General features: G+C 43.1%; 1 protein-coding gene across 3 annotated transcripts in view; it reads right to left on the reverse strand.

Moving 5' to 3' along the window:
• Positions 1-19,292, reverse strand: part of LOC110519120 (zinc finger protein 710) — a 44,347-nt gene extending 25,055 nt beyond the window's left edge. The window contains exon 1 of one of the 3 annotated variants that reach the window (XM_036963406.1): positions 19,204-19,292. Coding sequence is in view for 2 of the 3 variants with exons in the window: in XM_036963404.1 (XP_036819299.1) it covers positions 18,726-18,986 (261 nt within the window). In the remaining variant the exon portion in view is untranslated. Of the gene's footprint in view, positions 1-18,725; positions 19,090-19,203 lie in introns of those variants that run through there. The other 2 variants (XM_036963404.1, XM_036963403.1) reach the window with 2 other exon arrangements.
• Between the last annotated feature and the right edge of the window lie 1,746 nt (positions 19,293-21,038).

Genomic DNA, 21,038 nt, shown 5'->3' on the forward strand with positions numbered 1-21,038 from the left:
TCAACACTGTCCCCTGGTCAACACTACACTAGTACTGGGAGAAACTGGGTTCAACACTGTCCCCTGGTCAACACTACACTAGTACTGGGGGAAACTGGGCTCAACACTGTCCCCTGGTCAACACTACACTAGTACTGGGGGAAACTGGGCTCAACACTGTCCCCTGGTCAACACTACACTTGTACTGGGGGAACTGGGATCAACACTGTCCCCTGGTCAACACTACACTAGTACTGGGGGAAACTGGGTTCAACACTGTCCCCTGGTCAACACTACACTAGTACTGGGGGAAACTGGGCTCAACACTGTCCCCTGGTCTGGTGTTGTAATAGACAGTATGTGAGACACCATGATTCTAATGAGTAATGGTTAGACAACAACACACTGGGACACTTCTAGAGATAACTAACACTAGCTTTAAGTAGATCAGATTCACAGAGGTTTGTTTAAAGCATATTTCTGAATCAAATATCAGTCAGTAAAGTTGGTATAATACATGGTCTGGAAGAGGGGGAACAACATGATGGAGAGAATATGAAGGAGAGAGGGAGAAAACAGATGGAGAGAACATGGTGGAAAGAGGGAAGAGGGAGGATACGCTTTCAGAGGAGAGGACAAAATGGGGGCGTAATGGAGGAAGCACAGGGAGAGAGGGAGAGAGAGTGAGCAGAGAGAAAGAGAGCAGAGAGAGAGCTAGAACAGATGATTGCATGGAATGAAAGAGGGATTGAGGGGGGAGGGAAGGGAGGAGATAAAGAGAACAGGGGAGGGAGGGAGTGAAATGGTGGAGTGAGGGAGAAGGAAAATAAGAGGCAGCAGCAGTGGGGGAAGGGAGAATAGTAGAGAGAGAAAGAGAGAAAGAGAGAGGAGATGGGGGCAGGGAGCAATGTGAGAGAGAAAGAGAACGGGAGGGGCAGGGTGCAACGTGAGAGGGAGGGAGAGAGAGAGAGAGAGAGAGAGAGAGAGAGAGAGAGAGAGAGAGAGAGAGAGAGAGAGAGAGAGAGAGAAAGAGAACGGGAGGGGCAGGGTGCAACGTGAGAGGGAGGGAGGGAATGCAGAGAGAGGGAGGGAGGGAGGGAGGGGGAGAGAGAGAGAGAGAGAGAAAGAGAGAGAGGGAGAGCGCAATGGAGCGAAGGAGGGAGGGAGTAGGAAGGGAGTGAGTGAGTGAGATGGAAACCGAGAGCAAAAGAGAGAGAAACCAAGAGCGAGAGAGGCAGAGACAGAGAGAGTGGGGGAGAATGAGAGACGGACAGAGCAAAGAGGAACAGAAAGAGAGAGAGGGGGAAGGGAAAGAGAGAAACAAGACCGAGAGAGAGAGGCAGAGACAGAGAGTGGGGGAGAATGAGAGAAGGACAGAGGAACAGAAAGAGAGAGAGGGGGAAGGGAAAGAGAGAGAGAAACATATAGAGAGAGGAGAGATAAAGTCTTGCTCCATGATGTGTTGTTACACAAACATGGCGACCACAAAACCGTTTAATACACAGACAGCTTGAGAATATTAGTTCGATCAGTGAATTCAAGAACACAGGTTCATGGAGCTATACTCCCTGTATCTTCATACCCATGGGAGCCGAAACGTCCGAACCACGTTAGCCTATGGTCATCTAGCAAGGCAAAGACCCTGTAGCCTAGCCAGGCATAGACCCTGTACCCTAGCCAGGCACAGACCCTGTACCCTAGCCAGGCACAGACCCTGTACCCTAGCCAGGCACAGACCCTAGCCAGGCACAGACCCTAGCCAGGCACAGACCCTGTACCCTAGCCAGGCATAGACCCTGTACCCTAGCCAGGCATAGACCTGTACCCTAGCCAGGCATAGACCCTGTACCCTAGCCAGGCACAGACCCTGTACCCTAGCCAGGCACAGACCCTAGCCAGGCACAGACCCTGTACCCTAGCCAGGCATAGACCCTGTACCCTAGCCAGGCACAGACCCTAGCCAGGCACAGACCCTAGCCAGGCACAGACCCTGTACCCTAGCCAGGCATAGACCCTGTACCCTAGCCAGGCACAGACCCTAGCCAGGCACAGACCGTAGCCAGGCAAAGACCCTGTACCCTAGCCAGGCACAGACCCTAGCCAGGCACAGACCCTAGCCAGGCACAGACCCTAGCCAGGCACAGACCCTGTACCCTAGCCAGGCACAGACCCTAGCCAGGCACAGACCCTAGCCAGGCACAGACCCTAGCCAGGCACAGACCCTGTACCCTAGCCAGGCACAGACCCTGTACCCTAGCCAGGCACAGACCCTGTACCCTAGCCAGGAATAAATAAATAAATAATAATAAAATAATAAACATTCACCTGCTGTAAGGTAGGAGGTAGTCTACCAGGTTAAACATTCACCTGATGTAAGGTAGGAGGTAGTCTACCAGGTTAAACATTCACCTGCTGTAAGGTAGGAGGTAGTCTACCAGGTTAAACATTCACCTGCTGTAAGGTAGGAGGTAGTCTCCCAGGTTAAACATTCAACACACCTGCTGTAAGGTAGGAGGTAGTCTACCAGGTTAAACATTCACCTGCTGTAAGGTAGGAGGTAGTCTACCAGGTTAAACATTCACCTGCTGTAAGGTAGGAGGTAGTCTACCAGGTTAAACATTCACCTGCTGTAAGGTAGGAGGTAGACTACCAGGTTAAACATTCACCTGCTGTAAGGTAGGAGGTAGTCTACCAGGTTAAACATTCACCTGCTGTAAGGTAGGAGGTAGTCTACCAGGTTAAACATTCACCTGCTGTAAGGTAGGAGGTAGTCTACCAGGTTAAACATTCACCTGCTGTAAGGTAGGAGGTAGTCTACCAGGTTAAACATTCACCTGCTGTAAGGTAGGAGGTAGTCTACCAGGTTAAACATTCACCTGCTGTAAGGTAGGAGGTAGACTACCAGGTTAAACATTCACCTGCTGTAAGGTAGGAGGTAGTCTACCAGGTTAAACATTCACCTGCTGTAAGGTAGGAGGTAGTCTACCAGGTTAAACATTCACCTGCTGTAAGGTAGGAGGTAGTCTACCAGGTTAAACATTCACCTGCTGTAAGGTAGGAGGTAGACTACCAGGTTAAACATTCACCTGCTGTAAGGTAGGAGGTAGTCTACCAGGTTAAACATTCACCTGCTGTAAGGTAGGAGGTAGTCTACCAGGTTAAACATTCACCTGCTGTAAGGTAGGAGGTAGTCTACCAGGTTAAACATTCACCTGCTGTAAGGTAGGAGGTAGTCTACCAGGTTAAACATTCACCTGCTGTAAGGTAGGAGGTAGTCTACCAGGTTAAACATTCACCTGCTGTAAGGTAGGAGGTAGACTACCAGGTTAAACATTCACCTGCTGTAAGGTAGGAGGTAGTCTACCAGGTTAAACATTCAACACACCTGCTGTAAGGTAGGAGGTAGTCTACCAGGTTAAACATTCACCTGCTGTAAGGTAGGAGGTAGTCTACCAGGTTAAACATTCACCTGCTGTAAGGTAGGAGGTAGTCTAAAAGGTTAAACATTCACCTGCTGTAAGGTAGGAGGTAGACTACCAGGTTAAACATTCAACACACCTGCTGTAAGGTAGGAGGTAGTCTACCAGGTTAAACATTCACCTGCTGTAAGGTAGGAGATAGTCTACCAGGTTAAACATTCACCTGCTGTAAGGTAGGAGGTAGACTACCAGGTTAAACATTCAACACACCTGCTGTAAGGTAGGAGGTAGTCTACCAGGTTAAACATTCACCTGCTGTAAGGTAGGAGGTAGACTACCAGGTTAAACATTCAACACACCTGCTGTAAGGTAGGAGGTAGTCTACCAGGTTAAACATTCACCTGCTGTAAGGTAGGAGGTAGTCTACCAGGTTAAACATTCACCTGCTGTAAGGCAGGAGGTAGTCTACCAGGTTAAACATTCACCTGCTGTAAGGTAGGAGGTAGTCTACCAGGTTAAACATTCACCTGCTGTAAGGTAGGAGATAGTCTACCAGGTTAAACATTCACCTGCTGTAAGGTAGGAGGTAGACTACCAGGTTAAACATTCAACACACCTGCTGTAAGGTAGGAGGGAGTCTACCAGGTTAAACATTCACCTGCTGTAAGGTAGGAGGTAGTCTCCCAGGTTAAACATTCAACACACTTGCTGTAAGGTAGGAGGTAGTCTACCAGGTTAAACATTCACCTGCTGTAAGGTAGGAGGTAGTCTACCAGGTTAAACATTCAACACACCTGCTGTAAGGTAGGAGGTAGTCTACCAGGTTAAACATTCACCTGCTGTAAGGTAGGAGGTAGTCTACCAGGTTAAACATTCACCTGCTGTAAAGTAGAAGGTAGTCTACCAGGTTAAACATTCACCTGCTGTAAGGTAGGAGGTAGTCTACCAGGTTAAACATTCACCTGCTGTAAGGTAGGAGGTAGTCTACCAGGTTAAACATTCACCTGCTGTAAGGTAGGAGGTAGACTACCAGGTTAAACATTCAACACACCTGCTGTAAGGTAGGAGGTAGTCTACCAGGTTAAACATTCACCTGCTGTAAGGTAGGAGGTAGTCTACCAGGTTAAACATTCACCTGCTGTAAGGTAGGAGATAGTCTACCAGGTTAAACATTCACCTGCTGTAAGGTAGGAGGTAGTCTACCAGGTTAAACATTCACCTGCTGTAAGGTAGGATGTAGTCTACCAGGTTAAACATTCACCTGCTGTAAGGTAGGAGGCAGTCTACCAGGTTAAACATTCAACACACTTGCTGTAAGGTAGGAGGTAGTCTACCAGGTTAAACATTCACCTGCTGTAAGGTAGGAGGTAGTCTCCCATGTTAAACATTCAACACACCTGCTGTAAGGTAGGAGGTAGTCTACCAGGTTAAACATTCACCTGCTGTAAGGTAGGAGGTAGACTACCAGGTTAAACATTCACCTGCTGTAAGGTAGGATGTAGTCTACCAGGTTAAACATTCACCTGCTGTAAGGTAGGAGGTAGTCTCCCAGGTTAAACATTCAACACACCTGCTGTAAGGTAGGAGGTAGTCTACCAGGTTAAACATTCACCTGCTGTAAGGTAGGAGGTAGTCTACCAGGTTAAACATTCACCTGCTGTAAGGTAGGATGTAGTCTACCAGGTTAAACATTCACCTGCTGTAAGGTAGGAGGTAGTCTACCAGGTTAAACATTCACCTGCTGTAAGGTAGGATGTAGTCTACCAGGTTAAACATTCACCTGCTGTAAGGTAGGAGGTAGTCTACCAGGTTAAACATTCACCTGCTGTAAGGTAGGATGTAGTCTACCAGGTTAAACATTCACCTGCTGTAAGGTAGGAGGTAGTCTACCAGGTTAAACATTCAACACACCTGCTGTAAGGTAGGAGGTAGACTACCAGGTTAAACATTCACCTGCTGTAAGGTAGGATGTAGTCTACCAGGTTAAACATTCACCTGCTGTAAGGTAGGAGGTAGTCTCCCAGGTTAAACATTCAACACACCTGCTGTAAGGTAGGAGGTAGTCTACCAGGTTAAACATTCACCTGCTGTAAGGTAGGAGGTAGTCTACCAGGTTAAACATTCACCTGCTGTAAGGTAGGATGTAGTCTACCAGGTTAAACATTCACCTGCTGTAAGGTAGGAGGTAGTCTACCAGGTTAAACATTCACCTGCTGTAAGGTAGGATGTAGTCTACCAGGTTAAACATTCACCTGCTGTAAGGTAGGAGGTAGTCTACCAGGTTAAACATTCACCTGCTGTAAGGTAGGATGTAGTCTACCAGGTTAAACATTCACCTGCTGTAAGGTAGGAGGTAGACTACCAGGTTAAACATTCACCTGCTGTAAGGTAGCAGGTAGTCTACCAGGTTAAACATTCAACACACCTGCTGTAAGGTAGGAGGTAGTCTACCAGGTTAAACAATCAACACACCTGCTGTAAAGTAGGAGGTAGTCTCCCAGGTTAAACATTCACCTGCTTGCTGTAAGGTAGGAGGTAGTCTACCAGGTTAAACATTCAACATAGTTTTACTGGACCATTAAAATGTGTCCTATGGTTCCATAGACTACAGTTCTACTGCACCTTCCTCCTCTCACCAATGGGCCCAGCAAGTTCTAATGATGACAGTGAAACATAATAGGTTATAGACAGTAGAGATCGAATAGGTTATAGACAGTAGAGATCTAATAGATTATAGACAGTGGAGATCTAATAAGTTATTGACAGAAATATAATACAGTAGATTACATACAGTAGAGATCTAATAGATTGTAGACAGTAGAAATCTAATAGGTTATAGACAGTAGAGATCTAATAGGTTTTAGACAGAGATCTAATAGGTTATAGACAGAGATCTAATAGGTTATAGACAGAGATCTAATAGGTTATAGACAGAGATCTAATAGGTTATAGACAGTAGATATCTAATAGGTTAGACAGTAGAGATCTAATAGGTTATAGATAGTGGAGATCAAATAGGTTATAGACAGTAGAGATCTAATAAATTATGGACAGTAGAGATCTAATAGAGTTTAGAGAGTAGAGATCTAATATATTGTAGACAGTAGAGATCTAATAGGTTATGGACAGTAGAGATCTAATATATTGTAGACAGTAGAGATCTAATAGGTTATAGACAGTAGAGATCTATAGACAGTAGAGATCTAATAGATTATGGACAGTAGAGATCTAATAGGTTATAGACAGTAGAGATCTAATAGGTTATAGAGAGTAGAGATCTAATAGGTTATAGACAGTAGAGATCTAATAGGTTATAGACAGTAGAGATCTAATAGGTTATAGACAGTAGAGATCTAATAGGTTATAGACAGTAGAGATCTAATAGGTTATAGAGAGTAGAGATCTAATAGGTTATAGACAGTAGAGATCTAATAGGTTATAGACAGTATAGATCTAATAGATTATGGACAGTAGAGATCTAATCCCTTATACTACCCACCACTGCGACCTGTATGCTCTAGTCGGCTGGCCCTCGCTACATATTCGGCGCCAGACCCACTGGCTCCAGGTCATCTATAAATCTATGCTAGGTAAAGCTCCGCCTTATCTCAGCTCACTGGTCACGATAACAACACCCACCCGTAGCATGTGCTCCAGCAGGTATATCTCACTGGTCATCCCCAAAGCCAACACCTCAATTTTCATTTTTATGATTAGAGTGATGATAACAACTGTTGAGTTCATTAATTAAGAGAGAGGCAGTGGGCTGAACACAAGACTACAACAAGACGACAGTACACTAGGCCCTCGCAAGAATCCCAAAATAATTTTGTTCTTGCACTTTCCACTTTACTATCAAAACTGGTTGATGGTGGACTACAGGAAACGGAGTACCAAGCACGCCCCCATTCACATCGACAGGGCTGTAGTGGAGCGGGTTGAGAGCTTTAGGCTCCTCGGTGTCCACATCACTAAGGACCTATAGTGCCTTCAGAAAGTATTCACACCTCTTGACTTTTTCCACATTTTGACCAGGGACGTTTTCCAATGCCTCGTAAAGAAGGGCACCTATTGGTAGATGGATATTGAACATTGAATATCCCTTTGCACATGGTGAAGTTATTAATTACAATTTGGATGGCGTATCATTATACCCAGTCACTACAAAGATACAGATGTCCTTCCTAACTCAGTTGTCAGAGAGAAAGGAAACTGTTCAGGGATTTCACAAAGCCAACTGTAACTTTAGAACAGTTACAGAGTTGAGTGAAAATGGTGTAACAGCATCTCTTCAATATCAGGAGGTTGGCCCCCTAAGACCGCCTACAGATGCACCATTGAGAGCATCCTGTCAGTCTATCACAGCCTGGTAGGTTTGGGTGATAATCTTTATATCACACCTTCATACCGACCGTGTGCCATCCAGGGACATTCGGTAATACCAGCACTGAACACCAGGGCTGCTATTTTGGAACCCCACTGAGCCTCTGTAATCCGTAGGTTAGCAATACTAACAAGTACATGTGAAATCCCATTCAGAATGCTACAGTAACTCCATTCTAACCAGCGCATTGCCAACATTTTATAGAGTCTCTGACCTAAACCATGCTGACCCTAACCCTAACCCTAACCCTAAACCATGCTGACCCTAACCCTGACCCTAACCCTAAACCATGCTGACCCTAACCCTAACCCTAAACCATGCTGACCCTAACCCTAAACCATGCTGACCCTAACCCTAACCCTAAACCATACTGACCCTAACCCTAACCCTAACCCTAAACCATACTGACCCTAACCCTAACCCTAAACCATACTGACCCTAACCCTAACCCTAACCCTAAACCATACTGACCCTAACCCTAACCCTAAACCATACTGACCCTAACCCTAACCCTAACCCTAAACCACACTGACCCTAACCCTAACCCTAACCCTAAACCATACTGACCCTAACCCTAACCCTAAACCATACTGACCCTAACCCTAACCCTAACCCTAAACCATACTGACCCTAACCCTAACCCTAAACCATACTGACCCTAACCCTAACCCTAAACCATACTGACCCTAACCCTAACCCTAAACCATACTGACCCTAACCCTAACCCTAAACCATACTGACCCTAACCCTAACCCTAACCCTAAACCATACTGACCCTAACCCTAACCCTAACCCTAAACCATACTGACCCTAACCCTAACCCTAACCCTAAACCACACTGACCCTAACCCTAACCCTAAACCATACTGACCCTAACCCTAAACCATACTGACCCTAACCCTAACCCTAAACCATACTGACCCTAACCCTAACCCTAAACCATACTGACCCTAACCCTAACCCTAAACCATACTGACCCTAACCCTAACCCTAAACCATACTGACCCTAACCCTAACCCTAAACCATACTGACCCTAACCCTAACCCTAAACCATACTGACCCTAACCCTAACCCTAAACCATACTGACCCTAACCCTAACCCTAAACCATACTGACCCTAACCCTAACCCTAAACCATACTGACCCTAACCCTAACCCTAAACCATACTGACCCTAACCCTAACCCTAAACCATACTGACCCTAACCCTAACCCTAAACCATACTGACCCTAACCCTAACCCTAAACCATACTGACCCTAACCCTAACCCTAAACCATACTGACCCTAACCCTAACCCTAAACCATACTGACCCTAACCCTAACCCTAAACCATACTGACCCTAACCCTAACCCTAACCCTAAACCATACTGACCCTAACCCTAACCCTAACCCTAAACCATACTGACCCTAACCCTAACCCTAACCCTAAACCACACTGACCCTAACCCTAACCCTAAACCATACTGACCCTAACCCTAAACCATACTGACCCTAACCCTAACCCTAAACCATACTGACCCTAACCCTAACCCTAAACCATACTGACCCTAACCCTAACCCTAACCCTAAACCACACTGACCCTAACCCTAACCCTAAACCATACTGACCCTAACCCTAACCCTAACCCTAAACCACACTGACCCTAACCCTAACCCTAACCCTAAACCATACTGACCCTAACCCTAACCCTAAACCATACTGACCCTAACCCTAACCCTAACCCTAAACCACACTGACCCTAACCCTAACCCTAAACCATACTGACCCTAACCCTAACCCTAAACCATACTGACCCTAACCCTAACCCTAAACCATACTGACCCTAACCCTAACCCTAACCCTAAACCATACTGACCCTAACCCTAACCCTAACCCTAAACCATACTGACCCTAACCCTAACCCTAACCCTAAACCACACTGACCCTAACCCTAACCCTAAACCATACTGACCCTAACCCTAACCCTAAACCATGCTGAACAACAATATAAATGCAACATGATGCAACATGGTCCCATGTTTCATGAGCTGAAAAAAAATATCACAGAAATGTTCCATACGCACAAAAAGCTGATTTCTCAAAAATATTGTGGACGAATTTGTTTACATCTCTGTTAGTGAGCATTTCTCCTTTGCCAAGATATTCTATCCACCTCACAGGTGTGTTTAATCAAAAAGCTGATTAAACAGCATGACCATTACACAGGTGCACCTTGTGCTGGGGACAATAAAAATGCCACTGTAAAATGTGCAGTTTTGTCACACAACACAATGCCACAGATGTCTCAAGTTTTGAGGAAGCATGCAATTGGCATGCTGACTGCAGAAATTTCCACCAGAGCTGTTGCCAGAGAATTTCATGTTCATTTCTTTACATTGTTTTAGATCACTCATTTTGCAGTACATCCAACTGGCCTCACAACCGCAGACCACGTGTATAGCTTTTGTGGGCAAGCGCCCCATGGTGGGGTTATGGTATGGGCAGGCATAAACTACGGACAACGAACACAATTGCATTTTATCGATGGCAATTTGAATGCACAGAGATACCGTGACGAGATCCTGAGGCCCATTGTCTTGTTATTCATCCGCCACGATCACCTTATGTTTCAGCATGATAATGTACATACTGTTTGTCCTGTCCAGTCCATCACCTCATGTTTCAGTATGATAATGCACAGCTTGTTTGTCCTGTCCAGTCTAGAGGTCGACTGATTATGATTTTTCAACGCCAATACCGATACCGATTATTGGAGGACCAAAAAATCCAATACCGATTAATCGGCCGATTTAAAAAAAAATCTATTTGTAATAATGACAATTACAACATTACTGAATTAACACTTATTTTAACTTAATATAATGCATCAATAAAATCAATTTAGCCTCAAGTAAATAATGAAACATGTTAAATTTGGTTTAAATAATGCAAAAACAAAAGTGTTGGAGAAGAAAGTAAAAGTGCAATATGTGCCATGTAAGAAAGCTAACGTTTCAGTTCCTTGCTCAGAACATGAGAACATATGAAAGCTGGTGGTTCCTTTTAACATGAGTCTTCAATATTCCCAGGTAAGAAGTTTTAGTTTGTAGTTACTATAGGAATTATAGGACTATTTCTCTCTTTACCATTTGTATTTCATTAACCTTTGACTATTGGATGTTCTTATAGTCACTTTAGTATTGCCAGTGTAACAGTATAGCTTCCGTCCCTCTCCTCGCTCCTCCCTGGGCTCGGATCAGCAACACAACGAAGCAGTGTTACCCATACAGAGCAAATGAAACAACCACTCCATGCAGAGCAAAGGAAACAACCACTCCAAGGCTCAGAGCGAGTGAAGTTTGAAAGGCTATTAGCGCGCGCTAACTAGCTAGCCATTTCACTTCGGTCACACCAGCCTCATCTCGGGAGTTGATAGGCTTGAAGTCATAAACAGCGCAATGCTTGACGCACAATGAAGAGCTGCTGGCAAAATGCACGAAAGTGCTGTTTGAATGAATGTTTACGCACCTGCTTCTGCCTGCCACCACTCAGTCAGATACTTGTATGCTCAGTCAGATTATATGCAACGAAGGACACGCTAGATAATATCTAATAATATCATCAACCATGTGTAGTTAACTAGTGATTATGATGGATTGTTTTTTATAAGATAAGTTTAATGCTAGCTAGCAACTTACCTTGGCTTACTGCATTCGTGTAACAGTCAGTCTCCTTGTGGAGTGCAATGAGAGAGAGGCAGGTCGTTATTGCGTTGGACTAGTTAACTGTAAGGTTGCAAGATTGGATCCCCCGAGCTGACAATGTGAAAATCTGTTGTTCTGCCCCTGAACGAGGCAGTTAACCCACCGTTTCTAGGCCGTCATTGAAAATAAGAATGTGTTCTTAACTGACTTGCCAAGTTAAATAAAGATTAAATAAAAGGTCTAAAAAAATTACATTAAAAAAAAAAAATCGGCACCCAAAAATACCGATTTCCGATTGTTATGAAAACTTGAAATCGGCCCTAATTAATGGGCCATTCCGATTAATCAGTCGACCTCTAGTCCAGTCCATCACCTCATGTTTCAGCATGATAATGCACAGCTTATTTGTCCTGTCCAGTCCATCACCTCATGTTTCTGTATGATAATGCACAGCTTATTTGTCCTGTCCAGTCCATCACCTCATGTTTCTGTATGATAATGTACAGCTTGTTTGTCCTGTCCAGTCCATCACCTCATGTTTCTGTATGATAATGTACAGCTTGTTTGTCCTGTCCAGTCCATCACCTCATGTTTCTGTATGATAATGTACAGCTTGTTTGTCCTGTCCAGTCCATCACCTCATGTTTCTGTATGATAATGCACAGCTTGTTTGTCCTGTCCAGTCCATCACCTCATGTTTCTGTATGATAATGCACAGCTTGTTTGTCCTGTCCAGTCCATCACCTCATGTTTCTGTATGATAATGCACAGCTTGTTTGTCCTGTCCAGTCCATCACAGGGTTCTAATAGTGTTCTGTCTGTCCTGTCCAGTCCATCACAGGGTTCTAATAGTGTTCTGTCTGTTTGTCCTGTCCAGTCCATCACAGGGTTCTAATAGTGTTCTGTCTGTTTGTCCTGTCCAGTCCATCACAGGGTTCTAATAGTGTTCTGTCTGTCCTGTCCAGTCCATCACAGGGTTCTAATAGTGTTCTGTCTGTTTGTCCTGTCCAGTCCATCACAGGGTTCTAATAGTGTTCTGTCTGTCCTGTCCAGTCCATCACAGGGTTCTAATAGTGTTCTGTCTGTTTGTCCTGTCCAGTCCATCACAGGGTTCTAATAGTGTTCTGTCTGTCCTGTCCAGTCCATCACAGGGTTCTAATAGTGTTCTGTCTGTTTGTCCTGTCCAGTCCATCACAGGGTTCTAATAGTGTTCTGTCTGTTTGTCCTGTCCAGTCCATCACAGGGTTCTAATAGTGTTCTGTCTGTCCTGTCCAGTCCATCACAGGGTTCTAATAGTGTTCTGTCTGTCCTGTCCAGTCATTCACAGGGTTCTAATAGTGTTCTGTCTGTCCTGTCCAGTCCATCACAGGGTTCTAATAGTGTTCTGTCTGTCCTGTCCAGTCCATGACAGCGTTCTAATAGTGTTCTGTCTGTCCTGTCCAGTCCATCACAGGGTTCTAATAGTGTTCTGTCTGTCAACTTCACACAGCCATTGAAGAGGAGTGGCATAACATTCCACAGGTCACAATTAACAGCCTTATCAACTCTATGTGAAAGAGATGTGTTGCGCTGCATGAGGCAAATGGTGGTCACACTAGATACTGACTGGTTTTCTGATCCATGACCCTACCTTTAAAAAATAAAAAGGTATCTATGCCCAACAGATGCATATCTGTATTCCCAGTCATGTGAAATCCATAGATTCAGGCCTAATACAGTTCATGTAACATTTAACAAAATGTAACTCAGTAAAATCTTTGAAATTATAGCATGTTGTGTTTATATTTTTGTTCAGTATATATAGTTAGAGGAATTTGATGTGAGCTAGCAACAGACAGACTGGTTTCGTGCGGACAAACCAAATACAGTCACTCAGCAACCGGACACGAACACAATCTGTGGAGAAAAACACATGTTCAAATATTTGCATAACCTTTGATTGGAGGATAGCTGTGGGGGTTATCCAATCAAGATCAAATCTTCTGTTCTCCTCAAGTTCATTAATGGTAATTTTGAAGAAAGACCAGTCTCTTTGACACGTAACATTAATTTTAGCTAAACAGACTGGCAACGAGGCTAGATTGGTACCAGTTTAGAGTTGTGGTTTGTTGGTTAGTACTAGTACACCGTATACCAAGGTATTTGGAAAAAGCCATGGGATGGTTTTTAAATACCGTTGAAACTATTTCTTTGAAGTTTTTTTAAACAAATGGTAATATTTGTAGCCATTTTAAGTAAATAGCTGAAGTCAACTTGTGCAATACGACAGGAGATAAAGAAGACCAGGTTCTTAATTTCTTTTTGCTCGTCCTCAGTCACGTGATATTTGTTTACAAGCACACAACAATGAGAGACCGGAGCCTTGTGAGTCACTCACTGTTGTGCAGCTCATGCCAGGTGATCTGGAATTCACAACTAAATGTTTGCCAGCTAGATATCTTATAACCAACTAACTGTCTAAAATGTGATAAATGCAATGCATTTAATGCTTTGCTCTAATTTAGTAGCTAGTTCGCTATCTAGCTAAGTGGTTAACCTCTTCATCCTACCCCCTCTTTTTTCGAACATTCTGTTAAAAATCGCGCAACATTTCAGCGTCCTGCTACTCATGCCAGGAATATAGTATATGCATATGATTAGTATGTGTGGATAGAAAACACTCTGAAGTTTCTAAAACTGGTTAAATCACGGCTGTGACTATAACAGAGCGTGTGTTTCATCGAAAAGCGCAAGAAAAACTTGTCACTGAAAGCTGAAAAAAGTATCCATGCGCCCCTTTCACCAAATTTAATATGGACACGGATGCATTTCCTACAGCTTCCACACGATGTCGCCAAAAACGTCATTTTCATTGACAAAAATCCTTTGAGACATTACCAATAGATCCGTCATTCCATCCAGCCTACCTCAATCGATTTTGGAAGATTGAAAAATGGACATTGTTTTCTTGAGTAGCTGCTATTGAATACAGATCGCCCAGTGATCAATTTGATCGCTTATTAACGTTTACAAATACCTAAAGTTGGGTTACAAAAGTAGGTTGAAGTGTTTTGTCAAAGAATATAGGCAACTTATATCATTTTTAAAAATGACGTTGCGTGTTGGAAGAGAGCTTTTTTCGTGAAGCAGACAGGCTATACAAATGGATATTTTGGGCATTCATGGACGGATTTAATCGGGAAAAAGACCAATTTGTGATGTTTATGGGACATATAGGAGTGCCAACAAAGAATATCATCAAAGGTAATGAATGTTTTATATTTTATTTCTGCGTTTTTGTGTAGCGCCGGCTACGCTAATTATTTTGTTTACGTTGCCTTCAGGCATTTTGGGGTGTTGCATGCTATCAGATAATAGCTTCTCATGCTTTCGCCGAAAAGCATTTTAAAAATCTGACTTGTTGGCTAGATTCACAACGAGTGTAACTTTAATTCAATACCCTGCATGTGTATTTTAATGAACGTTTGAGTTTTAACGAGTACATTTAGCATTTAGCGTAGCGCATTTGCATTTCCAGGTGCCTACTTGAGACGTCTGCGTCTCAAGTAGGATCAAGAAGTTAAGAGTTGTGGTTTGATGGTTGGCACTAAACTGAGTCAAAAAAAAGAATCGTCCCTTTTTCAGGACTCTGTCTTTCAATGATAATTCGTAAAAATCCAAATAACTTCACAGATCTTCATTGTAAAAGGTTTAAACACTGTTAACCATGCTTGTTCAATGAACCATAAGCAATGAATGAACATGCACCTGTGGAACGGTCGTTAAGACACTAACAGCTTACAGGCAATTAAGGTCACAGTTATGAAAACTTAGGACACTAAAGAGTGACTGACTCTGAAAAACACCAAAAGAAAGATGCCCAGGGTCCCTGCTCATCTGCGTGAACGAGCCTTGGGCATGCTGCAAGAAGGCATGAGGACTGCAGATGTGGCCAGGGCAATACATTTCAATGTCCGTAATATGAGACACCTAAGACAGCGCAACAGGGAGACAGGACGGACAGCTGATCATCCTCGCAGTGGCAGACCACGTGCAACAACACCTGCACAGGATCAGTACATTCGAACAGCACACCTGCGGGACAGGTACAGGATGGCAACAACTGCCCGATTTACACCAGGAACACACAATCCCTCCATCAATGCTCAGACTGTCCGCAATAGGCTGAGAGAGGCTGGACTGAGGGTTTGTTAGGCCTGTTGTAAGGCAGGTCCTCACCAGACATCACCGGCATCACAAAGCAGTGTCGCACTGCTTTGCTTTATCTTGGCCAGGTCGCATTTGTAAATGAGAACATGTTCTCAACTGGCCTACCTGGTTAAATGAAGGTGGGGAAAAAACACCAATCGGGACAAGTTCTTCCAGTTGAAAAATATGATGTAAAGGTGTTACAAGCCGATGACAGAGAACATAAAAGCCCTTTTCTGAACAATAAAAATGGCCAAATAAAAAGGTAGTAAACCCAAAATGGCTTTATAAAAAAAGTATACCAGTGACTGAGCCTACGAGTGACTAGAGAAGGCCAGTCAACCCTGGTATATAAAGTGCAGTGGTGCGTAAGGGTTTTGCAGTTTAAAATAAATCTCAATGTGCCATGGTAAAGGGTGTCAATTGATTCCAAACACTGAGCAGAAGCATTCATATATAAAATATCCCCATAGTCTAGTATAGGCATAAATGTAGCTGATACTAGCCTCCTTCTGGCTTCAAAAGAAAAACAGGCCTTGTTCCTAAAATAAAATCCCAACTTCAGTTTACATTTTTTTGTAAGTTCTTGAATGTGCAATTTAAAAAAGAGGCCATCATCAATTCAAATTCCAAGATATTTATATGAGGTTAGTCTCAATCTCCTTGCCCTGACAGGTAGTAATAGGTGAAAGGTTCAGAGGTCTATTTCTTGCTTTAGAAAACACCTGTAGTTTAGTTTTGTCAGTATTGAGGATAAGCTTTAATTGAAAGGTATGTTGAACAGTATAAAAAGCAGTTTGCAAGTTCTGGAAAGCTTTTGTGAGAGACGAGGCACAACAATAAATAACAGTATCATCAGCATAAGTGAAGTTGTGCATTTTGCACATTTTTGTCTAAATGATTAATATAAATAGTGAATAAGATGGGACCAAGTACACAGCCCTGGGGCACACCACTACAGACAGAAATGAGCCCATCAAACAGAGTGCACTGAGTTCTATCAGACAGATAGTTAGCAAACCATGCAACTGCATGCTCCGAAAGACCTACTCTCGACAATCTCTGTCTCAGTATAGCATGATCAACTGTATCAAAAGCCACAGTGCTGTTTTTTGTCAAGGGCTTCAGTGATATCATTTAAAACATTCATGCCTGCTGTAATTGTGCTATGTTTTTTACTGAAGCCCGAATGGTAATCTCCTGTACCACCTCAATGACATTACTATTACTATAATCTACTGAACCACCTTCATGACATTACTATAATTTACAGTACCACCTCCATGACATTACTATAATCTACTGTACCACCTCCATGACATTACTATAATCAACATGACCACCTCCATGACATTACTATTGCTATAATCTACTGCACCACCTCCGATATTACTATAATTTACAGTACCACCTCCATGACATTACTATAATCTACTGTACCACTATTACATTACTATTAATATAATCTACTGTACCACCTCCGTGACATTACTATAATCTACTGTACCACCTCCATGACATTACTATAATATACTGTACCACCTCCATGACATTACTATAATCAACCTGACCACCTCCATGACATTACTATAATCTACTGTACCACTATTACATTACTATTAATATAATCGACAGTACCACCTCCATGACATTACTATAATCTACTGTACCACCTCCATGACATTACTATAATCTACTGTACCACCTCAATGACATTACTATAATCTACTGTACCACCTCCATGACATTACTATAATCAACATGACCACCTCCATGACATTACTATAATCAACCTGACCACCTCCATGACATTACTATAATCTACTGTACCACCTCAATGACATTACTATAATCTACTGTACCACCTCCATGACATTACTATAATCGACAGTACCACCTCCATGACATTACTATAATCTACTGTACCACCTCCATGACATTACTATAATCTGCTGTACCACCTCAATGACATTACTATAATCTACTATACCACCTCCATGACATTACTGTAATCTCCAGTACCAGACTATCAACTCATAAACCAGATGTTCAGTAGCACCTGGTATGCAGTGTTTATTCACCAAGATCTGACTACTATTAATTATCTATTACATTGGGCGTACCTGTAATGCAGTACAATAATCCATATCATTGTGTTGCCTAAACATCTGTCCCTGACTGTATTGTGGGTGCAATTCATTATCAGGTAGAACAGAAAAGCAGCAGTACACCAGACCTGGTAGGGCCAGAACTGTGTTCCCCTGGACTAGATTTTAATTGTTGTTGAGGCTAATGCTGATGCTTCACAAAAGACTAGAGATTGGGTCAGAAATCCATTCATTTGGAACAAGAAGCATCAGCCTCGAGTCTATTGCATGTTGATGCAATGGAGTGTCTGCAACAACGTATCTTCACCAACTCAGACCTGGCAGACCTACATTATCAGTTTCAAAGTAGCCTAACCATTCCTCCATGGTCGTACCAATTGTATCCAACAGCACACAAAAACATCGGGACTTGTTTCAATTGGTTGGTCATTATTAGCCTCTGAACACGCGCTGTATCTTTAAATGGGCCGATAACTTGACAGGAAAACTAAGTTGAAGAAAGACAGGTTCTGGACGGGCCTACTAAAGATAGGTTCGGCCAGACCCGCTAGTGGCATGGAGGGCTCAGCTCTGAGATGGGGATACCTAGTGTGGCCTCGCTACTCGTTTATGGGTCTCTTTCACACTCCCTCCATCCCACCCTCACGACGCCATCGGTTTGTGGCATGGGACATAGAGTGTGGAAGTCAAATAAAAGACGACATTTTGGCTACATAGTGGCTGACGTAGACGGGCTTTTTGTTTACAAGCCGATGTTAACCGCCATAAAGATAACGAAACAACCGCGTAAACAAGCACATTACACACTCGCGATACACAGAGAGCCATTTCCAAACCGAGTGAAAAGGAATGAGATAAATGACGCTAGACTAGAAACACTGTCGCCTCTCCGGCCGGTCTACTCTATTCGCTCTGTTGTTTCCTTCCTTTATTTCACCAATTAACAGATATTCAACTCACCTGGTTCCAAAAGAGGTTTATGGTGGCGAAGTGATTGTGGTGGGTGTTAATATGAGAAACCAGTTTGAACGTGGTGTCCCCCGTTGACGTTGTATGTAGAGCAGGACGGAAGGAGGAAGGGATTGAAAGAGGGGTGACGTAAATGAAGAACCACCAGAGACCTCCTCCTCCTCGCTGGCAGACAGGAGAGAAGTGCTGATAAACTGACATGGAGAATAGACACCTCGTTCGTATTGCCATTTTTACTAAGATATAATACATTTACCACCTTTACTTTCTTTTTAGTCATAGACCACATTTCGGTAGGCCAATAGGCTCCAACTCAAGGTCTGCCCCTAGCGGACTAAACCTCATTCCATGGTGAAGGAAGTTTATAGTGAACTTCACCAACAGAGAGAGTGGAGCAGAGACCAGGCTTTGCGGAATCTCGCTCCGACTTCATCGATTCGCTCAAGGTCAAAAATCATGAAACGCCTACCTTGTACCTATGTTTGTCCTCTGTAGTTGCGTGCCTTTCTTTGTTTGCTGAAATCTATACTTTTTTAATAAACATTCATCAAATACAACCACCGACGTTTATTCTCGTTTCTGAAGTAAAGGGATGACATGACGTATGCCTTTGTGTCCAATCAAATCACACGATCTACAGCTAGTGACAACCATTCAAATTTAGATCATTACAGGCCCCAGTAAACAATACATTTGTTCCATAACTTTATTGACTTGGCACATTTCTGTCCAGACTCTAGAGATACTGAGAAATAGTTGCCACCTTCGAGAAACGGAAACAAGCAAAAAGTCGGTGGTTGTATTCACGTTTATTGAAAATGTATGGATTTCAGCAAGCAAAGAAAGGAAAGCAACTATTGTTACAAAGGTCTCTAACCATGGAGTGGACTTTGGTCCGCAAGGTCTGCCACATGCAACCAATAGAGGCAATAATTATAAAAATGTTCTTCTCATTACTCTCTATTTATAACTGATAATAATAATAATCGATATAGTCGGGGCTAGATTCCGCAAAGCCTGGTCTCTTCTCCACTCTGTTGGTGAAGTTCGGAAACTTCCTTCACCATGGAGTGGAGTTTGGTCCGCAAGGTCTGCAACCAATATTGGCATTAATTATTAAAATGTTCTTCTCATTACTCTCTATTTAGAACTGATACTAATAATGAATAATATCTCATTAAGTCCTTATTGGGCGTTAAGCCACCAGAGGGCGCTCTAGCACAATATACCCTGCAGACAGGCTTGGTGCAGACCATAGAGAATAATAGAGGCCCCTAGTCGCCAAAAGATTCTCTTAATATAGGTTGTATTTAATATAGTTAACTGGGTGGGACTTCCAACTTTATTGGCTGATCCATCCCGATAACCCTGTTGGAGTCATGTCCTATCTGGATCAGCCAATCACGCTCTCGTTGGCTGGCCCTCGCTTCATACTCGTCGCCAAACCCACTGGCTCCATGTCATCTACAAGACCCTGCTAGGTAAAGTCCCCCCTTATCTCAGCTCGCTGGTCACCATAGCATCTCCCACCTGTAGCACACGCTCCAGCAGGTATATCTCTCTAGTCACCCCCAAAACCAATTCTTTCTTTGGCCGCCTCTCTTTCCAGTTCTCTGCTGCCAATGACTGGAACGAACTACAAAAATCTCTGAAACTGGAAACACTTATCTCCCTCACTAGCTTTAAGCACCAACTGTCAGAGCAGCTCACAGATTACTGCACCTGTACATAGCCCACCTATAATTTAGCCCAAACAACTACCTCTTTCCCAACTGTATTTAATTAATTTATTTATTTTGCTCCTTTGCACCCTATTATTTTTATTTCTACTTTGCACATTCTTCCATTGCAAAACTACCATTCCAGTGTTTTACTTGCTATATTGTATTTACCTTGCCACCATGGCCTTTTTTGCCTTTACCTCCCTTCTCACCTCATTTGCTCACATTGTATATAGACTTGTTTATACTGTATTATTGACTGTATGTTTGTTTTACTCCATGTGTAACTCTGTGTCGTTGTATCTGTCGAACTGCTTTGCTTTATCTTGGCCAGGTCGCAATTATAAATGAGAACTTGTTCTCAACTTGCCTACCTGGTTAAATAAAGGTAAAATAAAATAAATAAATAAATGAAGAAAAATTACTACTTCAATATGGAGATTGCCTCAATGGCGCTGCCCATGCTGTTATGCTATAATGGGAGAGATTTGATTTGATTTTGATTTGATTTTATGCTATAATGGCAACAGATATAAAGATGAGTCCTCTATCTATCTCTATGGCGCAGGCCCAGACCTGCCTT

The sequence above is a fragment of the Oncorhynchus mykiss genome, chromosome 26 (assembly GCF_013265735.2).
Source record: "Oncorhynchus mykiss isolate Arlee chromosome 26, USDA_OmykA_1.1, whole genome shotgun sequence".
In the NCBI taxonomy this organism is placed as follows: domain Eukaryota; kingdom Metazoa; phylum Chordata; class Actinopteri; order Salmoniformes; family Salmonidae; genus Oncorhynchus; species Oncorhynchus mykiss.